The 21,711-nt window shown below is 40.1% G+C and overlaps 1 protein-coding gene across 8 annotated transcripts in view; it reads right to left on the bottom strand.

Moving 5' to 3' along the window:
• Window positions 1-4,552: 4,552 nt before the first annotated feature.
• The window catches only part of thrb (thyroid hormone receptor beta), a 140,677-nt gene continuing 123,518 nt past the window's right edge, over window positions 4,553-21,711 (bottom strand). For 5 of the 8 annotated variants that reach the window (XM_072675394.1, XM_072675398.1, XM_072675395.1 and 2 more), the window contains 7 exons: window positions 16,111-16,211; window positions 15,454-15,601; window positions 13,940-14,145; window positions 12,929-13,015; window positions 11,950-12,096; window positions 10,888-11,146; window positions 4,553-7,922 (listed from right to left, as the gene is read on the bottom strand). In XM_072675394.1, the coding sequence (XP_072531495.1) occupies window positions 7,681-7,922; window positions 10,888-11,146; window positions 11,950-12,096; window positions 12,929-13,015; window positions 13,940-14,145; window positions 15,454-15,601; window positions 16,111-16,211 (1,190 nt within the window). In that variant the 3' untranslated portion in view covers window positions 4,553-7,680. Of the gene's footprint in view, window positions 7,923-10,887; window positions 11,147-11,949; window positions 12,097-12,928; window positions 13,016-13,939; window positions 14,146-15,453; window positions 15,602-16,110; window positions 16,212-18,709; window positions 19,094-21,711 lie in introns of those variants that run through there. The other 3 variants (XM_072675402.1, XM_072675401.1, XM_072675400.1) reach the window with 3 other exon arrangements.

Genomic DNA, 21,711 nt, shown 5'->3' with positions numbered 1-21,711 from the left:
AGGCCACTGGCTCCTGATCCTTTTTCTTTTTATTTACTCACTACCGAAATATTTGCATGAAGTGGGCGTGAATCATGTAAATGATGCATATATAGGAAGGAAAGTCGGGTCGTGTCGTTGGCTAATGAGTTCATAATGGTAATGAATAAATGACGCGCAGCGCCTGTTTACACACAGGGAAGCGATTCAGATCAGGTGGTGAAGTCGCACCGCAGTTTGACCAATGACAGGCAGAGCTGTGTGATTCCATAAGACACATGGTCAATATGATCAATTAGTAAATAACTAAATATAACTAATTCATAACAATACATAGCAACTTGACATGTCTTTATCACGCAATTCTATTTTTAAAATAAAATAAAATAAATATTTAAAGCTAGTCTTTTATTGACAAATATTCTTTTATTTTGCCCTGTCCTTGTTGAGGAAAGACCAAATGTTAATGTATTTTTTAAAATTAATATTATATATATATATATATAAATAATGTTAATAATATTAATATTATAAATTTACATAATTTACATAATTAAAATTTTCCTTTTTTTGATCATGTGTAAATATTGTTTTTAAACGGCAGCATTTTCTGGAGTCCCTCAGTCCCATAAAACCCAGTAACACTGGTTCGATTCTCCCCCGTAAAAATATTTCATCATTCTGCTTTAATTTTAATCATTCAGGTTTAATAAAGGTAAGATTGTCCTCCCCTTTCTCCATTTATTAAAACTCAGTATTTCAGCCCAGTTCCTACTTAAAATATTAGTTTTAACATAAAATATTTAGCGTAGTGACGACTACAGACATATCTGATGTGTTTGTTAGCCTAGAAAGTCTTGCAAATACAAATGCGTATCACATGTTATAGTTTTTTACACTTACTTTGAGTTTTAAATGTAGAATTTCAAAAATGCCATTTTTAATAACCACTTATTTGTCATTTATCCACTTGCCAGTTAGTCTTGCCTATTATGTTTTGATAGAAATTTCTGGGGGAAAACAATTGGTCTTTTAAATGATGTAAAATAGTGGGCAATGTTTAGTAATGACTACTTGAACTAACATGGTTTTAAAATAAAGTTTAGTGTTTAAGAGAGAAATTGAGTTGGGGCTGGTTCAGCTTCTTGGTAGGATGTCAGTGCCTTAAAAATAAGACCAGGTTTAAGAAAGAACACAAACTGTATCCAATTGTATCCAAACGTAGGTGCAGACGACCAGCAGCAGCAGCAGCAAATGAGTTAAATGTGATCCACAACTCTCAGGGCTGCAGAAGACCCACCAGGGACGGATCCAGAGGGTGTGTGGTGAGCACTTCATTACTTAATTTAGGACAGAGTGTAACAAAGAGTGTAAGTGATGGTAGAGGTGGTGGATGTAGCAATATAGAAAGAAAAAAGAAAGGTCACACCTGAGTGTCCATAGAAAATGTATGTGGGCCCTTACCTCAATTCCTCACCATCAAACCACATAAGTTACGTAGCAGTTTCACAGCATACACTTAACCGTTTATAGTAGATGCTGAATCATGTTTAAAGGTAAAGGTGCGAGTATTTGTCACTGTACACTGTACAGCGAAATGTGTCCTCTGCATTTAACACATCTGTGGTCGTGAACACACACACACACACACACACAGTAGTGAACTAGGCGCAGTAAGTACACACACACCCAGAGCGGTGGGCAGCCAACTCCAGCGCCCGGGGAGCAGAGAGGGTAAAGGACCTTGATCAAGGGCCCAACAGTTGCAGCTTGTCGAGCCTGGGTATTGAACCCACAGCCCTATTGTTATCAGTAGCCCGGTGCTCTAACTGCTGAGCCACCACTGTCCCTGTTTAGCAGTTACTGTATCAAAATATTGTAGATAGAGAATCATTTATATATTGAAAAAAAAAAATAAATCAGCATAGCCACCCAGACCAGGAATCGAACCCCAGTCTCCCACATGGTGTGGCAGCTCACTGGCAGGTAGTGGTGTTATCTGTTGCGCCACACCAACCACCATAGTTATATATATAGTAGTAAGTAAATTCTCTCTCTCTCGCTCTCATTCATATATAAATATATGTATGTGTATGTATGTATGTATGTGTGTGTGTGTGTGTGTGTGTGTGTGTGTGTGTGTATATATATATATATATATATATGTGTATATATATATATATATGACAGTGATAGTATTTACTTAATCCTTGGAACTATGCTGAGCAGTGCTAAACTATACACTAGCAGTTAATGGGTCGTTTATTGTAGATACTGAATCATTCATAGAAGTTACTGAATCAGGTAAAGCAGTTACTGAGTCATTTATAGTAGATATAGTATAGTATAGTAAATATAGGGGTCTCAAAATTAAAATTCTAAATTAAGCTTAGGGTTTCAATCGTTAAAGATGGTGGCATTGCATAAACGTTATAACCACATCCCACCACAAGATGGCAACAGCACATCAATTACATTACCACTCCTACCTTGTCCAGAGAGAAGTGGGTCACTCAGGCAGGAATGCAGTCTAAGATCATTTCCAAAAAAACATGTGATACAGCATGACTCCAAAAGAGCTAAGCCACAGCGCCAAGAACAGAACTCCGGGGACAGCTTAATTTAACGCATCAGTCCAGAAGTGTTTGGCATTGTGGTCAGGCAACGTTTAGCATTTCCTCAACGCACTCTTCAACTGCAAATCAGACATAACCTGGAACTCCAAAGCACTATTTTTCCAATGTGTAAATCGGGACCTGATCTGATTTTCATAACACACACTAACCAGGTGAGAATGAGACTTCTTGATTACTAGGATTCGTCTGCACTGCGGCAAACTGTTCATTTATTAGGCGTCCAAGCATGGCCATCCAGCAGTCCTTGAGGATGCTGTGGAGCTAATTGTCCATAAGTACTACACCATGAGTTGTAGAGTGTAGAGTGATTGCAGTGAATGCTTAATTTGTGTTCCTTGGTCTTGACACACAATTGCAAAAAATTCAACCAAACATTTTATTCAGAAGCATTTAAATGTATTTTCCCTCATTTTCTGCATAATTGAGTTGTTGAGATGTGAAATGGTTCATTGTAGAGAAACATTGGAGAGAAATTACTCATATATCTTTACAGTGGTGGTGATGATCAGTTATGGGTAAATTATATGAATTAATATTCTTTACCCTAAACACTTATCTATCTCACTCTGTCCAAACTAGATGTTTACATGTACCATAAATTAGATTTCTCCCTCCTCCCAGTTTTCTTCCCACAAGGTGCTGCTGCTGAGCAACTGTGGTTGCGGTCTGGAGGACTGAAGGTTGGAGCAGGTTGGGATATTTATTTGGTGAGGATGATGACAGACGCTGACATTTTACCATACAAAGAGAAGCAGGAAGCAGAAGCTGAAGATGTAGTGGCGGACCAGTGAGTACATGGTTCATCTGACGATTTCTGAGTTCTGGCTTTTGCTGATCACTGCATTTTCTGGTAGCCTTGGTGGGAAATTCTATAAAATGTCCATTATGACATTGCTAAGATGATGATCTGCCACTCTAGAGAAACACAGCACCAGTGATGGGATGCAGACCTCACTAATATTTCATATCTCTTAAAGCTACATCTCAATTACAGTTGGTTACAAATAAACAGCCTGCTGCCTGGAACAGTTTTACAAAAGCTTAGAGACAATAGTTTGGCCTAAAACCACAGAAACTTAAGACTCCACATACAAAATATCCTTCTTAAATATAGACTCAAATAAGCTCCCGGGACAAAAACGAGTCACCTTGCGTGTTTAAGGTGGTAGTAACTTCAGACTTCTGCAGATGGAGTTATATAAATACCTGCAGGGTGTGTAACAGGATTCATAGATTCTGGACAGAATTGTTGCTGAAAGTCGAGACTGAGAGACAGGGACTGCTGGTGTTTTTCACAGCTTGTGAATGAAAATCCCTGTTTCTCAGTTTCGTCTTTCACCCACAATTCTGGTGAGAATTTCCTGTAGACTGAGGTTATTGGCACTGCTGATAGACCTGTATGACTGTACGCTTCTGCAGATTCAGCTACTTCCTTTGGTACACTGTGGCCTTTGGCACGCCCAAATGCAGTCGCCCCTTTTTGCTCATCATTAACATCTGCTTGCGACCCATTTTCTACACATCCAATGAGACCTTCATTGTACTGTATCTCGTCAAACATCCAGCAGGTATTTATAGCCTGATCATCCTCGTGCAGCACCCTCTGCAGGAGCCTGAAGTTACTACCACCTTAAATGCACAAAGTGAATCATTTTTTGGGGAGCTTTGGTTCATTGGTGGTTTTGGACAGTGAGACCCCAGGTGCACTACTTCACATCAAACCACTCTGAATGATTTTCTTTACAACGTTTAAACTGTGCACACATCCAGAAATTGATAGACTGATCTGGAAGAAGTGGAAAAGAAGACGGCTGGATGGAAATATTTTGAAATGACCTATTTAATAATTTAATATTGAATCAAATCAATCTGTTCTGAAAAGGTGATCCTGCACATTCAGGAATACAAAAGAAAAAAAGGAGCCCAACCTCCAGGCATTTCTCAAAACCACCTTTATTCTCAGAGCCAGTTCATATTAAATACAAACATCACCATCACTGTCACCATTACCCTCCTCATTCTCATGGATTCTTTCGCTGTTATTGTACAATCATCATCACAATCGTCATTGAGAGCCAGGATTAGGTTCTTTAGTGCAACTTCTATTCCAGGGTACCCAAATCGCAGCACGGTCCAAACACTTAATCCTATTTAATCCTAGGCTTCACTGTCTCACAGCAGCCTTGTGCAACATGGAGAATTTGGTTTAAAAAAAAAAATCTCAGCCTTTCAAGAACCGCTTCACATTCAAACCACCCTTAAAGCCCTCTCTCGCTTATGTCCGCATGAGGGCGTAACCGGCCCGTGGTTGTGGTGGAAAATGAAGCTGCTGGTCAAAGGGTGTGTGAGCCGACGGACTGAAGTTAAGGTAAAATGAAGTCCAGTCCAACGCAACTTCATCCATCTCAACTTCGGGGCTGCCTAGTCAAGCTCAAGAGTTAGCTCGGTGACCCACAGAAGAAGGACTCACTGTTGCTATAACTTTCAGATCCTGATCTTCACCTTTCAGATTACATTTGTTGGCTAGACAATAAGACACATAAGAACAATGACAAAAAATGCATTCTCTGAGATTGTTTTCAAGGGTGAATCGCTTTTTTTTTTTTTTTTTTTTTTTTTTTTTCTTCGGTTGAAGGAAGGAGGAAAGGCCTAGGTTTCTCTTTAGTGGGGTTGGCTCTTTTTCTGAGTCTTAATATCCAGTATGAATTGTTTTCTGGCTGTTAAACTGATTGTAATCACTGTAAGTCTCTCTTTTTGAAGGACCTTTTTTTCGGAATGGCGGGAAGTAACACTGGAAAGAGTTCATGAATGACCCTGTGATTTATTTTTTTTGTTTGTTAGAAACTGCTGAAAACAAGCTTCAGTACACTGTGTGTAAAATGGTAAAATGTTCATTATATGCAAACATCTGTAAAAAATATCTGCAGTCTGAAAATATACAACCTTTTTATTATTCTTCTTCCTCCTTTATACTGTAAAATAATTCTTTACTGTTGTGGGTTTCTTTTGTTGTTGAAGACACCTTTTTGTGTTTTTTTTTTTTTTTTTTTTTTTTTCTTTTTTCACTGTAACTCGTAAGTGGCAAACTTTTCCCTCTCTCTCCCTCTCTCTCTCTGCTTCACTCACTCTTCACTCACACCCCTCAAGAGGCGAGAGGAGGTCTGCAGTCCAACCTGCTGCGTGCGCCTGGCTGCACTAAAACCTGACCTTAATGCATACAGCGGTCAGCCAGGAGAGCAGCTGTAGCTCCCTTTCTATCTATATGTCCTTCTATCTTTCTCCCCATGTCTCTTTCTTTCTCTCTCTCTCTCTCTCTCTCTTTCTCTCTCTCTCTCCCTCTCTCTCCTCTCAAACGCTGATTGTCTGTGCATTTCGTCTGAGGCTGTGCTTTGTGTGCATGTTATTGAGTGTGTTTGTGTGTGTTTGTAGTCCTAAATAAGCTGAACCACCAGAGCAAGTCTATTGCTTACGAAAGGCATCACTTTTACAGAGAAGAACGTGAGCTTGAGGCAAAGTGTTGTGGTGGTGGTTGTTTGTATATCAATGGAAATGACCAGTCATCGACAGAGGTATGTGACAATGTTTCGCAGTACAATATGATGTTAAGAGGATGATGTCACAAGAAAAAAACCCCACAAAATGCTAAAAAGAACAAAACAACAACAAAAAAACAGACAAACTGAAAGTGGAACAATCTCCTCGACATCTCCTCGAGGTCACGTTTGTGTTAGGAGCGGCGGGCCGTTCCTGCCTTTCCAAAGACCCCACCGCTCCCTGCTGTACATGCTTGTGTGTTGATAGATATATTTATATATATGTGTGTGTGTGTGTGTGTGTGTGTGTGTGTGTGTGTGTGTGTGTGTGTGTGTGTGTGGGTGTGTGTATGGATCACCCAAACGGCTGATTCTGAGGTTGACTGACAGGTCTGACAGAGGTATAAATAGGCAAACTCATAGCACCATCAAAGTCCGAGCAGAGGCGTCACCTTTGTCTATCTCGCCACAATATGACACAGTGAAATGCGTAGGAGTTCCTAGAAGAGTGGACAGACAGACAGTCACAGGTGGGCGATCTTAGGATGGATGGATACGGAACGAAAAAAAAACCAAAAACAAATGCCAGCTCCCTGTCTATTGGGCCGGTCCAGGGTTCAGTGGAATACAAGCTCTAGCATTGTCACTTTTTTGGCACCTAAACAGTGGCATTGCTCAGTGAAAGTGATTTCAGTGGCTGGAGAAGCTTGCACACGCTTCCATCTGACCTTTCACCCGCTTCAGAATCCGCGAGAGGTTATGGACGTCGCCTCTTAACGTTATCACAGGCCGATCTGAGCTCTTACCTTGCTCGTCAACAGTTCTGGAGAACTCTCTTCTTGAATGTGCGTGTGTAAACTTGTGTGTGAATGTAGGTCTTGCTCTGCAAAAACACTGCTGAAATGTAGTGAATCCTTTCCTTTTCTTTTTCATCTGAGTTGAGAGTTTGAAGACTCTGTAGACAGTTACCAAAGGCATTGCTCCTTTTGTAGGCTTGGGCTTAAGCTCCACACAGATCCCTCCTACTTGATGAGAAATGTTGCATGATACAAATGCATAGATCATACAACCAAGCGGATCGAACGACAGTGATCGGGAGATATAATCACTCATAAAATAACTGTACAACAAAAATCCACCTAGAGTAACTGAGAACGGAAAAACAAAAAATGTACAAAAAGGAGAAAGAAACAGAGAGAAGCAGAGAGAAAGAAAAAAAGAGTGAGAGAGATAGACAGAGAATAAAAACAATTAAAACCCAAAAACATAACGCTATTCACATGTACCCGCATTGTAAAAGGAATGGTCCGTCCAGAAACTAGGCCCGAGAGCTACTTTTTAAAATTCTATGGAATGAATTGACACTCAGTAGTGACAGGACAGAGTTTGTTAAACGAGTCCGCAGAGGGCAAGGGGTGCGGTTAAGCGCCATTGGTGGGTGGTTGTGTGTGTGTTGGGGGGGTTGGGTGTGTTGGTTGGTGATCGGTTGGCTGCTGCCTGACGCATTTGGTCAGCTGCGGCCTGGCGCTTTGTCAGTCCTCGAACACCTCCAGAAAGAGGGGGGGAAAGAGCTCTGTGGGGCATTCCACCTTCATGTGCAGGAAGCGACTGGCGTGGCAGGCCCCGATCATGCGCAGGTCCGTCACCTTCATCAGCAGCTTGGGCCAGAAGTGCGACACCTTGTGCTTGCGGTAGTTGATGTAATGTTCAAAGGCCAGCAGGAACTCCTCCTGGCAGCGCTCAATCCGCTCCACACTTGTCAGACCTGGACGATCTGCCAGAGGAAGGAGGACAGGCTTGTTAATGAACAATAGTATGAATAGATCCATAGTTATTGCTGTCATGCAAAAATCTTGTACCTCCAAAATTTAGAGAAAGGGAAAACCAGCAAAAATGGAGGTAAAAGGAGTGTGTCCTAATTGCGTAGTACACACTAATACTATAAGGTGTGTATGTAATTTATACTTATCCTAACAGTGCAGATTAGGCAGGGTAGTACACAAAACATTTGTTTCATAATAAAAGAAAGTCTTGAAGCACTGCCGTTCTGTTGCATGCCGTTATTACTGGTTTGACTGCCGTCATCAGTGCCCTTAATATTTTTCCAGACGCCATTGACTCCTTGCTTTCTGTTTCACATTGTGTTTACGAGACAAGTGTCCACACGTAAAAAAAAAACACGACTGGTTCGGATATTTGAGTATACTCAATTCTGACACTTTTGTCTATAATACATACTTAAACTAATTACTATACTAATCGCTACTCGCTGACACACCTGATGTTTTTTTTGTACGCCAGGATCCATATAATGAGTGACATAAGGATGGTGATATTAAAGCTAGAGTTGTGATTGTGTTAAATATAATTTTGTTCACTATTATCGACCAAACTATTAAAATGCTGTTAGTTAACCCAGGTTGCGTAAGGCACAGCAATGATATTTGAGTGTTAAAACATTACCATCAAAGAAATTACTATTACTTTAATTTACTGTGTGTGGAAAAATGTGTTACCCATTGATTCTCTGTCAGTGTTGGAGTTTTTGTTCATAATTCTTACAGCTTACATTGTGTAGCTAAAACAGCAGTGGCAGCAGCCATCTTGAGGCCTAAATCTGATCATTGCGTTGATCATTTTTTAGATAACAGTATTTCATACTCAGTCAGAAATCTAATTGACCAAATTAATTAGTGCTAATAAGCATATATACTGATTAGCTACACTAGCCTTGTAGCTCTAGTACAAAACCAACCAAGTAACCTTCATAAACCAATCATGCCTTGACAGACTGCATTTGGGGTACTGAGGAAAACAATAAATTGGATTTCTCACTGAAGTACCTCCTTAATTAATAAGAAAGGGTATAAGCAGCACCATGAATCAATGACTCTTATCTAGACAGAACTAATCGATAAAGTGTGTTTATTCATATAGAGGGTCTAGGCTTGCCTCCCATACAGGCTAGCAATTAATACTCAATCAATACTCTGAAAATGGCTTCATATTCATTGTTCTTCTCCATGCAACATGGAACAATCTGTCCATATTGACAACAATCAACAGCAGTGTTGGGGTCTGACTGCGAGGCAGAGATGGACACCACAGTCTTTAACTATTGATTGCGATTATCACAGCTGAAGTTTAATCCCATTGTAGTCATTGAGCGATTTCCCTTGAGTGGCCTGTGTAATCCTAGGTAATCGCTGGCAAAAAAGATCTGCTACAGCTGGCCTAAGGCTTCTTAAACAGACTCCTGGTGTAAGTAATAGAGAGGCTCTGCTGCCTGCAACCTCACTGTCGGTTGGCCATACATAGCAATAGGGCTGGTTGTAAAGATTATGTGTGGTAGACTGCTGGAGCTGCATTTTCCTTTAAACATAGATAAATTATGCTTATTAACTGACATCAAGACCACAATGTATAAAAAATCACTTTAGATTGTTTAATTAAATTTAGTTCGGTTAATTTTCACTGCAGAATCCAGATTAAGCAGCCAAAACAATACTGCTGTAGAAACAGCCTGGTATTCTCCATTCCAACATGAGAATTCAACACAGAGAACCAACAGCTAGATTTGCACTCTAGGGAAGTAACAATACAGCGTAACTGAACAGATCCAACATGCCCAACAGTATTGGATGCGGTTTCGATCAATACAGGCCTCTCATATTAAATACGTATTGACATCAAACAGCCTATTCTGATTGTACTGCACAACGTACAGTGAAACGCACACCCCTGGTCAGAATATCTGTTCTTGTGAAAAGCTAAGTGAGTAAAAATATGATTTTCAAAAGATTTGAAAATTGACTTGAATCTCTTTTTATTTCCATCTTTAACAGTTTTAAAATAATGACAAAAAAGAGTCTGAAGCTCAAATCTGAGCACTGGCTGGTAAGCTGTTGGTAACACACTCTTTGCACAGCTTGTAAACTCTTTTTGTAGCAGCTAGGAGTCTTTCAGTTTGTTTGTTTGTGGGATTTCCACCTGCTCTTTCTTGCAAAAGGTTTTGTGAAATTCTTATGTTATCCTGCTTGCACGTTTTGAGGTCTATCCACAGGTGTTTGTCATTGGACAGACAGGGTTATGTTAGCTTCCGGAATTTGCTGGTATGTAACTGAATCCATTCTTCCCTGTTGTCTCTCTAAGAGTATTTATACAGCTCTGAAATTTGCATCACCGGGCTTTTCAGAACAATGAGAACAAGCTGGAGCTCATAACAAGCCACCTGAGGTCCGTGACCATGATAAAAGTTCTATAAGAGATTGAATTTTGTGGGGTGTCCAAACTATTGAGTGGTACTCTTCTCCTTTTTTTACTTTAACATTCTACAGGACAAAAATAATACACTTGGTACACTACTGAAAAATGAATAGACACACTCCTAAAAAGCGTACCAGGGGACTGAGATCAAGGCTGATCCAAGCATATTTTAATAAATCAGGTATCGGCTATTTTAATCCCAATCCATTTAATGCCAATCAGTTCAGTCTTTGTTTTAACCACTGTGTTCAGAGCGCCATCTAGTGTCCTCAAGTCACCATTAACGGACATTACTGCCAAGGACATTCTCAGAAGGTAAATTAAAGGTGTATAGAGTCTGCAGTGTGGAGCTATTTTACAGTGAAATATGAAAACAGACCATAATATCTGAACCTTTATAAAACTATCACTGAAATGATTAATTTTCTCTTGGACAATGCATATGTAAGGGTTCAGTTGGCCAATGCACTCACCGGAGGAGAGCAGAATGACTGCCTGCAGCAGTGCCACCTCCGAGTCATCCAGGTTAAAGGAGGAGAGGGACACGCCTAGGTCGAAGATGGCATCTGAGACCACACCCAGGCCACCGTTTTTGAGCTGCCCGCGCGTGACTGCCATCTCCCCGTTTAGCGTGAGGGTTTCACTCTCCGGGTCGTAGCGCACGGCCGCACGCAGAGACATGATCTCCATGCAGCAGCCCTTCAGCAGGATGATCTGATCCTCACAAGGCAGCTAGAACCCAAAATTTAGAATTCAACATGAGGCTTTTATAGGTGAGTGTTATCTACACTATATGTCCAAATGTTTGTGGACACACACATACAGCTTATCTAGTCCCTATGGAAAAGTCTTGCCAATAGAATATTACTCTCGGGACCAGAACATGAACCTTAAAGGTTATAAAAACCCCAGCATTGAGCTGTGGAGCAGTGGAACTAGAATCTGCAATGATGGTGTTCCATCTTAATACTTTTGGGATGAGGTGGGGTGGTGATCATCCAACATCCTGACCTCCTGACCTCCCCAGGGCTCCCGTAACTGAATGCAATGAAATCCTCACAGGAATCGTAGACTATAATCTAGTGGTAAGTGGTTTCATATATAATTGATTTAGAAAAAATAAAAACAAGAAATAAGCAGGTGTCCCAATAGTTTTGTCCACAAAGTGTTTCGAAGTTAAAATTATGGACAACCACAATCTAACTAAACTAATACCACACAAACGGTTGTACAGTTGATGTTTTTTATAGGGCACACTGAGTGAACATTCAGAGTGCAGGCTAGAAAGAGAACCCTTTGGAATTAGCTGGATTTCTGTATCGATAACTGATGAAATGTGGTCTGATCATTATTATAAAGTCACACTTATACACAAACACAGTCCAATCAAACAGCTTCATGTCTGTTATTGTGCACACTGAGTAAACACCCACTTCTTTTTCAACCATTCCTTAGTTGATTCACTTGTGTGCTTTGGATCTCTGTCTTGCTGCTTCACCCAACATCTCTTCAGCTTGAGGTCATGGATGGCTTACCTCGCAGAACATGGGCAGCTTTTTGGCGAAGTCCACCACTCGGGTGATGGCGGGGGTGATAATTTTTGTAAACTGACTGAAGGCTTCTATGTCCACCTTACTCCCCTCCGGCGCATTGACGATCGGCCCCTGACCGATGTCTTCAGGCTGCAACGACAGGAAGAGGGAGGGTCGGGGTGCTTAGCAACGGCGTGACTGGTGGCCTAGTGGACATTAACCAAGTCGAAGGTGTGACACAGCAAATCCTCATTCCCCTCTAAAAGCATGAGAAAGGCCACAGAGTTACAGCGAGACACATTCCAAAAACAGAGTGTAGTGAGTCCATGGTGCCCAGTTATTGAGAGGAAAAGGAGGAGAAGAAGGAAACTTAAACGATAGAACGAATCGAGGAAGCGGAGCAGAGAAGCCTTTTGGTTTAGATCTCTCTCTGCTGGTGGTCTCATTGACTAGGGTTATTCACTGATATTCTGACATAGCAAGTTTATTTTTTTCCCCCTTTTAAATGTACCTATAGATATATAAAAAAAGCACTTGTTGCCCTTCTGACCAGAAATAAAGTGATGTGAAAGATGAAGCGTGGAAGAGACCAGACTGAGGAAAAGGAAGACAGGTGTGCTGAGTACAGCGCAAAAACCCAGCCACAGACTGCTTTCTTTGTTTTTTTGCCTTAGTTTTAGTTTTCTTTGTTGTTTTGGGGTGTTTTTCTTCGATCTTAAAGTGCTGAATACAGCTATCCCTTAAGCTTTCCTCTCCTGTGTACACCTTCAGTCTGATACAGCGAGCAGAGCGCTACACAAACACGGCAAACAGACGCTTCAAGCATTCAGCATGTCAATCTATCCACAAAATAAATAAAAATAAATAAATTAACCAAAAAATGACAGAATGGAAGCAGCTGACAATTTTAGAGAGCGTTTTTTGGGGTAAATTAAAAAAGTAAAACAAAAAAACTCAATGGATTTGGTCTACTGGTTCTTACCTTGGTTTCCTTCACCCCCACTGCACTCTGGTCAGAAGTATAGAATAAATTACAAGTTATTTCATTAAGTAGCATTGCTTCCTCGACCTGTTGGGCAATCAACAGGGATCGTGAAGTTTCAATGAAGAACCCGAGTCAAGCCAACTAAAAAAAACAAGTTGAAACTGAGGACAGATGAAACAGTGCAGACAGAAACAAAGTGAGATCATGAGCTTGCGTAGTGTTTCCATGGAGTTTGAGGACACAAGCGGTATAATCTGCTCGAAAGATGCTCGATGACCAAATGAAGGTGGAATTCATGGATACTAAGATAACTGATCACTTCTTTAACCACGGAAATGTCCATTTAGTTTTTTGTTAAACACAATCAGCATTTTGTTAAATAAATCATTAATTTTAATAATAGCAAAAATATCAGATTAGAATTTAATGAACTTGGCATGGAAACACACGACAGAGTTAGAGTCCTGAGACAGACATTCAATCTGCAGAGGACGGCTAGATTTGAAAGAAACATGGAAAAAGCAATTGGTTAGAGACCGAAAACATGAGGGCAAACACAAAATTAAAGCGACAGAGAAAGAACAAAACAGAACAACAGAAAAGCAGACATAGAAAACATTTTAGTAGTTTGGTTTGGATTGGTTGGACAGAGAAAAACAGAGTTTGAGGAAGGAAAGGAGGGATAAAACTGTGAAAGATGTTCCATTAAAGTTAGTGCTGCTGCCTTTGTGGAACACAACAGAGTCTCCAGCGTCCAGCTAACTCTCCCCCACTCTACAAGATACAAAAACATGGACATATTAACACAGGGAACCACAGTGGGCATGGGACTGGGAATTGTGTGGGAAGAGGGAATTGGGATTGAGGAACTGGGAAGTAAGAATTGGTTGGGTGGAAAAAAATAACACAAAACAAGAAATGGGTACAAAATAAAATGAAGAACATAAACAAAAACCCAAAACAGCAAAACGAGAGTGTGGCGCTGACTTCGGGGAGAAGGCGTCTCACCAGGAATTTGCGCTTTTGTTTCCAGTGGTTGCCCTGGGCATTGGTGGCCATGTGGGCCTCAGTAACGATGCGGATCAGCTCCCATTCCTCCTGCGAGGGCTCAGGCCGGTCCCACACCGTCTTCTGCAGCTCCTCGCGCCGCCGCCGCTCACGGTTCTCCTCTATCAACTTCCGTTTTGCCAACCGCTTACTGTCATCCAGCACCACTAAAGGGAAAAAGAGAGAGTCAAAAAGAAGGCAATCAAAGCCACACAACGAAACAATGCCTGAAATTCTGTACAGCTGTACTGTACAGTGCAGGCTAAAACCTGTGAATAATTCCCTGTAGCTGCAAATTAAGATTTTTCCTGTAAAATGTTTTGGTGCATTTTAGAATCTGTTGTTCTCTCAGTGCTCTCTGAGTGTCCAGGTCCTGAATCACCCTCCACCCTCCATGCCTCACAAGTTTTGGAATAAGGGTGCAGTGTTTTTTTTTGTTTTTTTTTTCTTTTCTTTTTCCAAACATAGCTTTGTGTATTTTGTTGCTAAAAGGTTCCAATTTTGTCTAATGTGCTGATTTAAGATTTTTCCAGAAGCATTGTGGAACATCCAGGTGTTCTTGGGCAAACTTTGAGATGGGACAGCATGCTGAGTTCTTTATTGCTTCTTTTAGGATTGGCCGTGCTCTTGGAGGGATCTTAACAGGTCACTGACTCCTAGGGAGAGTAGCAATAGTCCCAAAATGTCTCAATTTGTAGACAATGTCTAACCATGGATTGTCCTGTCTTCAGGAGATCTTCCTGGTGCCATCCGTGGCCAGGGCTCCCACAGAGTACATTTGGTCTCTCTCTCTCCCCAACATTATTTTGCGTGACGCTAGACTGAAGAAGCACATGCTAACTCCACATCAATCACTGTCAGCCTTAGTCAAATCACACTTTGTTTTGGACCTGGGCACTTTCTAACCTAAGTGATTACCAGGCTTGAAATCTGATGGCCTCTCTTGGTGTGCTATAGAGCTGTTAGGTGTGGAGAAGCTTACAGAAAAGTACATTTTAGTCATATTTTACAACATTTGAATTTTGTTTTCTTTATATTTTCTCTTGCCTTAATAACAGCGCTAACCCTGCCAGCTAAGGATTACACCAGGCTCTGTGCATTTAAGCCTATCTGGATGAACATTTCAGCTACACTTCATTTCTGCCCGTTTTAGCTTTTCACCTTTTCTTCCAGACTAAGCACTGAGATTGAGGTCTGGTGGTTTTGCTGGTCAGTCAAAGTGTGGCAGAAGCTTTTTCCTTTGAACTGGTCACACACAGATTTGGACCGATGCATCTCGGATTGTGGAAGTGTCATGCTGTGTTCTGCTTGGACATTCATGGAGCAGTGGGCTAAAATGGACAGAAACTTTAAGGGAGGTCTTAAGGGATTGGTGTAATCCTGACCTGAAATGACTGGCACTGTAATTAAGGCAATGTGGCGTGCAATCAAATATTTGAAAAGAAATGTTGTATGCTAATGTTTTGTCCACTCACAGTCTGTTGCCATGCCAACGGCAATACACTTCTTGAAGCGGCATTCCTGACACTGGTTCCGAGTTACTTTGTCGATGATGCATTTTCCCTCGTACTTACACGCATATGTTGGGTTCAGGTTCTTCTGGATTGTACGCCGGAAAAAACCCTTTGGGGGGGACAAGGAGAGTTTTACAGCTGTAAACAAGTCGGAAAAATAAAGCCGGAAAAACTTCCTGACCATTCAGCAGTTTCAGGAAGTGAAAATGAATTATTTTTGTCAGTATATTCAGGGCAAGTTTCTTGACCATATCACATTATATTCACCAATGTATTTTTAATATATTGCAAGTGTATTCCAAAGATATACATTACATAGCAATACAATCACTAGTATTTTAATATTTTGCCCATATGCAGCTCTAATGTACCATTATACCATCAGGTATCACTTTCATGTTCATTGTGGAAAGCAGAGATGTCAATATCTTATATTTTTTATAATTAAAAACATGGCAGTAATGCAATCAAACAACATTTAAAATAAAATAATATACAATATTACTGTAAAACTGTGAAAGCCTGTATTTGTGTACAAAGGGGAGATACAGGGCCACCATTGGGGCAAATCAAGTTGTAATACCTTTTGACTGTAATGCACTGTGTACTGAGGCTCACCTTGCAGCCCTCACAGGTGATACAGCGGTAATGGTATCCTGTTGCTTTGTCCCCACACACTACACAAAGCTCGTCCTTGTCCAGGTAACTTGGTATGTACCCTGAGAAGCAAACACAAATGATAAACATCACTAATAATAAACTTGCTGTTTTCATAGTAAACTGATGCTGTAATTTATAGGCTAAGGAAAAACACTGTTAGTTTTGTTAACAAAATACAGAAATCTAACAATTTTGTACTACACCAGTGATTTTATGTTGTAAGGTGCTACTGAAGGACAAACTAAGGAAAAGGCTGGAGCAATCGTACTAAATACATTTAAAAGAATACAATTATTTATTATTATGAGTTATTTTGACAAAACATGTTTATTTTAATTGAGAACATTATGGAAAAGAGTGACGTAGTGTTGGGCTGGTGCCAGCCAACTGTTGAGCTGCATCTCAAATGGTAGCGATAAAAAGGAAGATATTGAATGTTAATTCCAGAAATAAAAACATCAATACGGTTTAAAGAAAAATTAATGTGTAGTTCTTAGTAGTTACTGATTTAAAGTATTCAATAACTTGGGCATGTTCACACACAAAGTGGATGCTAATGAGGAATTATCAGTGTCTATGCTAGATATTTTCTACTCAGTGAACAACGTGCCAACTTTGTTAGAGACATATACTTTTTACATGCTAATAGCGTGCAAATGTCAAACTGCAACACTGAGCATAAATTCCAGTGTCCGAAATGGACTGTTAATTCATCGCTTTTGAAGCATTGCTATCAAGTTGTGTGTCAATCTTTGGCAATATTAAATTACATCGCCCTATCGCCTAGTCATGAGAGAAGTGAGAAGAATGTTGTTTGCTGCAGAATGGCAGAGTAAAAGAGAAGAAAAACTGAAGAAAGATTTGAGAAAGATGGTCAATAAACCAATATGTTTGGCACTTTTATTAGGAATACATATAATGTGAGAGAACTAAGCAAATGCAATACCTTCAAAGCTGCTTGACATGTTTTAAATAATACATAGAGCACAGGTCAACCAAACAGCACGATAGTGAACTACGCTAACTCCACAAAGCTCATGCTGCAGGTGGTTTTGAGATGCAGCTACAAGCGTGCGCCAGAACCTGGATCGATACTGGCGGTGATCAATAGGAGTGCAGGAGGTCAGAGGCAGGCCATTACCCCTGTAAGCCCAGGCCTTCTGTTCCTCTGTCTGTGCCCCAACCGCCTACACCCCTGCAAATCAATACACTCTACAATACCAAGCAAACCCCAAAACATCAATACACACTACACCCGACATGCAGCCTAAAATACTCACATAGGCTCCAGCAGGCCTAACACTGCCTTTCACCCATGTGCTAACAGTTTGCTATAGGTTTCAGTGGATAGATGAATGAATAGATGGATGGATAGATAGACAGACTGATAGACAGTAGATATTTAACCACATATACAGTATTAGTAGCTTGTGGCTAACCTTTTGGCTAGAGGCTTCATAAAGCCTTGAAGTTTAGACTTTATAAAGCAGAGTTTTGTTGAATGCTCTTATTTGCTGACACAAGGCACCATTTTAAAAAAGGACATAAGATCTTGTAAGCTAGTCTGAAGAACAGCTTGGTTAAATTCCATCAGCAGCTCACCTGATTTTACATCATTAAGCACTGATTTACCAAACCAGGCGTTGTACGATAACTACAAATAATAGTAGAGTTCTACGAGGCGAGCTGTTGTAATGAACACAGTTATGTAAAAACACGACTTTTTGTAGGAATGTTATTAGTATTTATTCTGATATTGATGTTTTACTGAGCTAATAAACACCTACTGCCCAAAAAAGAATTTATATATATATATATATAGTATTCAATATCATAGAATACAATTATTATTATTATTATCATCATTGTAATAATATTGTATTCCATCAATAGAGTTTCAGAGCAGTGATCTTACATTATGGTCCCCATAGAGCTCCAATTACCAGCAAAATTAAAGAGATTAAAAGGGATTCAGACTATTCGTGTCCTTTTCCTACTAAACACAACACTGTTGGTGACTTAAATATTACACAACACAGCTTACAATGAAGGTATACATTAGGTCAAATCAGACACACAAAGACTGTTAACATTCATTACATCCCTGTTCATGGGTTCCGAATAGAGATAATCTCTATTACTTTTGACACCATTAAGAGCATGTACCAAAAACTGTGCTAATCCACTGCTGCTCCCAACTTAACCCAGTGAACAATATAATACAACCGCAAACAAGCCTCGAGTCAGCCAGCCAAAATAACGTTATAAAAGTGGTCGACAGTCCCAACACCCTCACCAGCAATGTAAATTTAGGACAAACACTAACCCAATCATACTTTGGTGGATCTCATGCACAACACAACATTCAGTCATTCACAAATGAACCTCAAGATTTTCAACTTTTGGGTTATTATTTAATGCTTAATAACAGCCTGTATTGTAAACGATGTAGCTATAATTTACCCTTTGACTGTCCACTGGTTACCCGACAGCCCTCTATTTTAAAACAACGACCTCTACTACAACCCGTTTTTATCCACCAGTATACCACCTGTACCTTTCTTATGCGTTGCTTGTATCCACTGCATCTGACTGATGTCTGGCCTGTTGTCGGAGAAGTAGTCAGGCTGGTGGTAGTGGCTGAGTGGCACCTCCATGCTGCAGAACTCACTTTTGAACACCGGGTTGGTCCCTGGGTAGGCGCATGGATAAGGATGGCTGGGAGGCCAGGCCTGCTCCATGCATGGAGGGTGGTGGTGTAGCGGCTGAGGCTCGCAGTGGCCGTAAGCAGGGCCCTCGCCACCGTACATACAGTACTCACCTCCACCCGGCACTGTGTAGCCTCCGTTAGCCAGATGGGGCAGCTCGTACATGTCTGGCATACAGTAATTCATTACTACAGTCTAGCAAGGCACGATGATAGCAATAGTTGTCTAGGTAGCGGCACCAAAAAAATCACAACATTAAGTCTTCTGAGGTAAAGCTAACCTAGTGCTAAAGAGACGCATGTAAGCTACTGTCATTAGCCCTGAGGAATTATAATTAGACGCTTATGCCGTATCAGCACAAAACTGAGCTGTCATGAAGCAAATGGCGTGAAAGGTGTCCAGAGGACATGAGGCCTTATATATGGAGGAAGGCGAGGCCTCACCCGCCCCACCTGCCCCTCGCTCTGCCAAATTGGAAGGAAGATTTATGACTACGCGTTCTTCTAATCTGACTCTGGACAAATCCTGGAAGTGCAGCAGACAGGGGTGATGCTCCCACAGATTATAGCCGTTCCTCACCAGCCATCTTTGCCGTGCTGCTCTGCTATAGAGAAACCCCAGCTACGTGCAACTCGCCGCGCCCCAGCTAGCCCGCTCTACTTTTTAATATGGCAGTATGCTGTTATAAGTGGATAAGGGAGTTTTATTATCAGTATTAATATCGGTAACTGACAAAATCTTGGTAAGTGATAGGATTAGTGTCAAAATCCCCAAAAGCCAAAGTCGCTGGATCAAGCGACCGGGCGCATCATTACCCGGAAAGGTATTGATTTCCAATATGAAGCGCTCCATGACCTCATGTGATGTTAATCTGCGCTAAACCATATTGATGTTACTTTGGATTATCCTGAAGGGCCCGAAGTGGACACTGACATGCTGCAGCATATGGTAAAACACCTTGTGCATGACTGCAGTGCAGTAACGATGCTCATTTACTTGTTCCCAGTTCGAGGCCTTCTAGGGCACGTCTGCTGTATACTGTTTTCAGACAGTCGTTTCATATAGCAAGAGCAACAGTTAGGAGCAACAGTTCTTTCATATAAACATGAAGAATAATATCATGTATGTGGTTATTTGCTGTGTTTTTATTTAAGTCATTTAATTTGATTAAATAAAAAGACTAATATGAGCATATGCAATCGCACTATACTGACTACTATTGGTATATAAGGGAAACTGGAATTAAAGAAACAATATACTGAATTGTCTTGCTTTTTTATATTAAAAAACAAATAAATTAGGGCTGTATTATATCATGATATTATTGTTACTGTGGTAAATCATGTTCAAATCACTTTTCTGAGCACATAACTAAAATTGCATATTTGTCTAGAGATGGAGTATAATTTTAAAATAAATAATGTATATTTTTAAAAATAAAGTTGCTAAAATGTGTTTTGAGTGATGCAAAAAAAGAAAATCTTAATGTAAAAGTTATTTACTACTTTAAAGTCACACTCACAAATCTATATTACAAACATGGTTGTATATGCAAACCAAAGTGGTTTTATGACATTGCTCAGAACTGTCTGAAGCACCTATATTTGTAAGAGTGTAGGATAGTGGCTGAAATGTTGAATAAAAATCCCTGTGTTTGGATTCTGATTAGTATTTGTTAATGTGGCATTACGGCTTCTTCTATTCCAACTTTATTAAACATAGTGTCTAATATATCTATATATATTAGAAATCTATAGACCTTATCTATCTATATATATGCGTGAAAATGTCCTCAAGTAGTGTTATTTAATTCTCGCCATATCAAGATACCAATACATTGAATATGTATTTTTGGTTTCTCACAAAAAAAAAATAAGCTAAAACAACACTCACACAAACCTTGTAAAACTGAGGCTGAGAGCTTCAGACATGACTAAAATATATATCCTGTATAGTGAAAATGTCCAGAATAGTGATATTTAATTCTTGCCGTATGAAGATACCAGTTTGGTATTAAAATAGTACCAAAAAATTGGTAAAGATATACCAATACTCAAACTCAAAACAGACCTTCTAAAAACTGAGGCTGAGTGATTGTAACAACGTTAAAACTCATGAAATCACTAACAACAAAACATTTAGCTTCAGACATGGCCGTAATTGTGGCCTTGGGTTCAGACAGCCAACACGTAAGACAATAAAGCGATCAGCATGTAACAGCTGTTTATAGAAGGGGCCTCTGAGGCAAATCTGCTGCTGACCAGAAGCTGATGCCAGTTTAACTTTTTGATGAGGTGATGTCCTCACACATAGGATTAATCTATTGGGGTATTTCGCAAAGCACTTTAACCGACAAACAACGTGAAACATGCGATTACAATGCCAAACAACAAGCGCTTGTATTTCTTCTTTAATGAAGTAGAAGGTTATTGGAAAATTTAAGCTGGGATATTTGAATAAGTTAGAAAACAAGAAAAATCTTTAAAAACACAACATGATACAAAATGACCTTATTTATGGGGCTAAAATTCTTGACTTGAAGCAGGTCTTCAATAAAGCAGTTAACAAGTCGGTTTCCCAAGCTGTCATAACTGTGGTAGCTAAATTTCACGCTTTGTGGATTAGGAGATGTGTTCTCGGACACTAGGTTGTCCACTCCTACTGCCCTTCTCACAAGCTTGGACATCTCATTGCTTAAGACCATTATTCTAATTCGGGGCTGACCATCCCCAGAAATTCAACATTAACAAGCCAATTAACCAGTAGCTGCAACCAGAGTCACTGTAGTCACTATCATGTAAGTTAGAAAAAAAAATAATGTTCACTTAAGTTAAACTGTCTTCATAAATTG

This window comes from Salminus brasiliensis, chromosome 3, assembly GCF_030463535.1.
Source record: "Salminus brasiliensis chromosome 3, fSalBra1.hap2, whole genome shotgun sequence".
Classification (NCBI taxonomy): Eukaryota; Metazoa; Chordata; class Actinopteri; order Characiformes; family Bryconidae; genus Salminus; species Salminus brasiliensis.
Note: the sequence above shows the minus strand (reverse complement) of the source record. Positions and strands in the feature narration are given on the sequence as shown.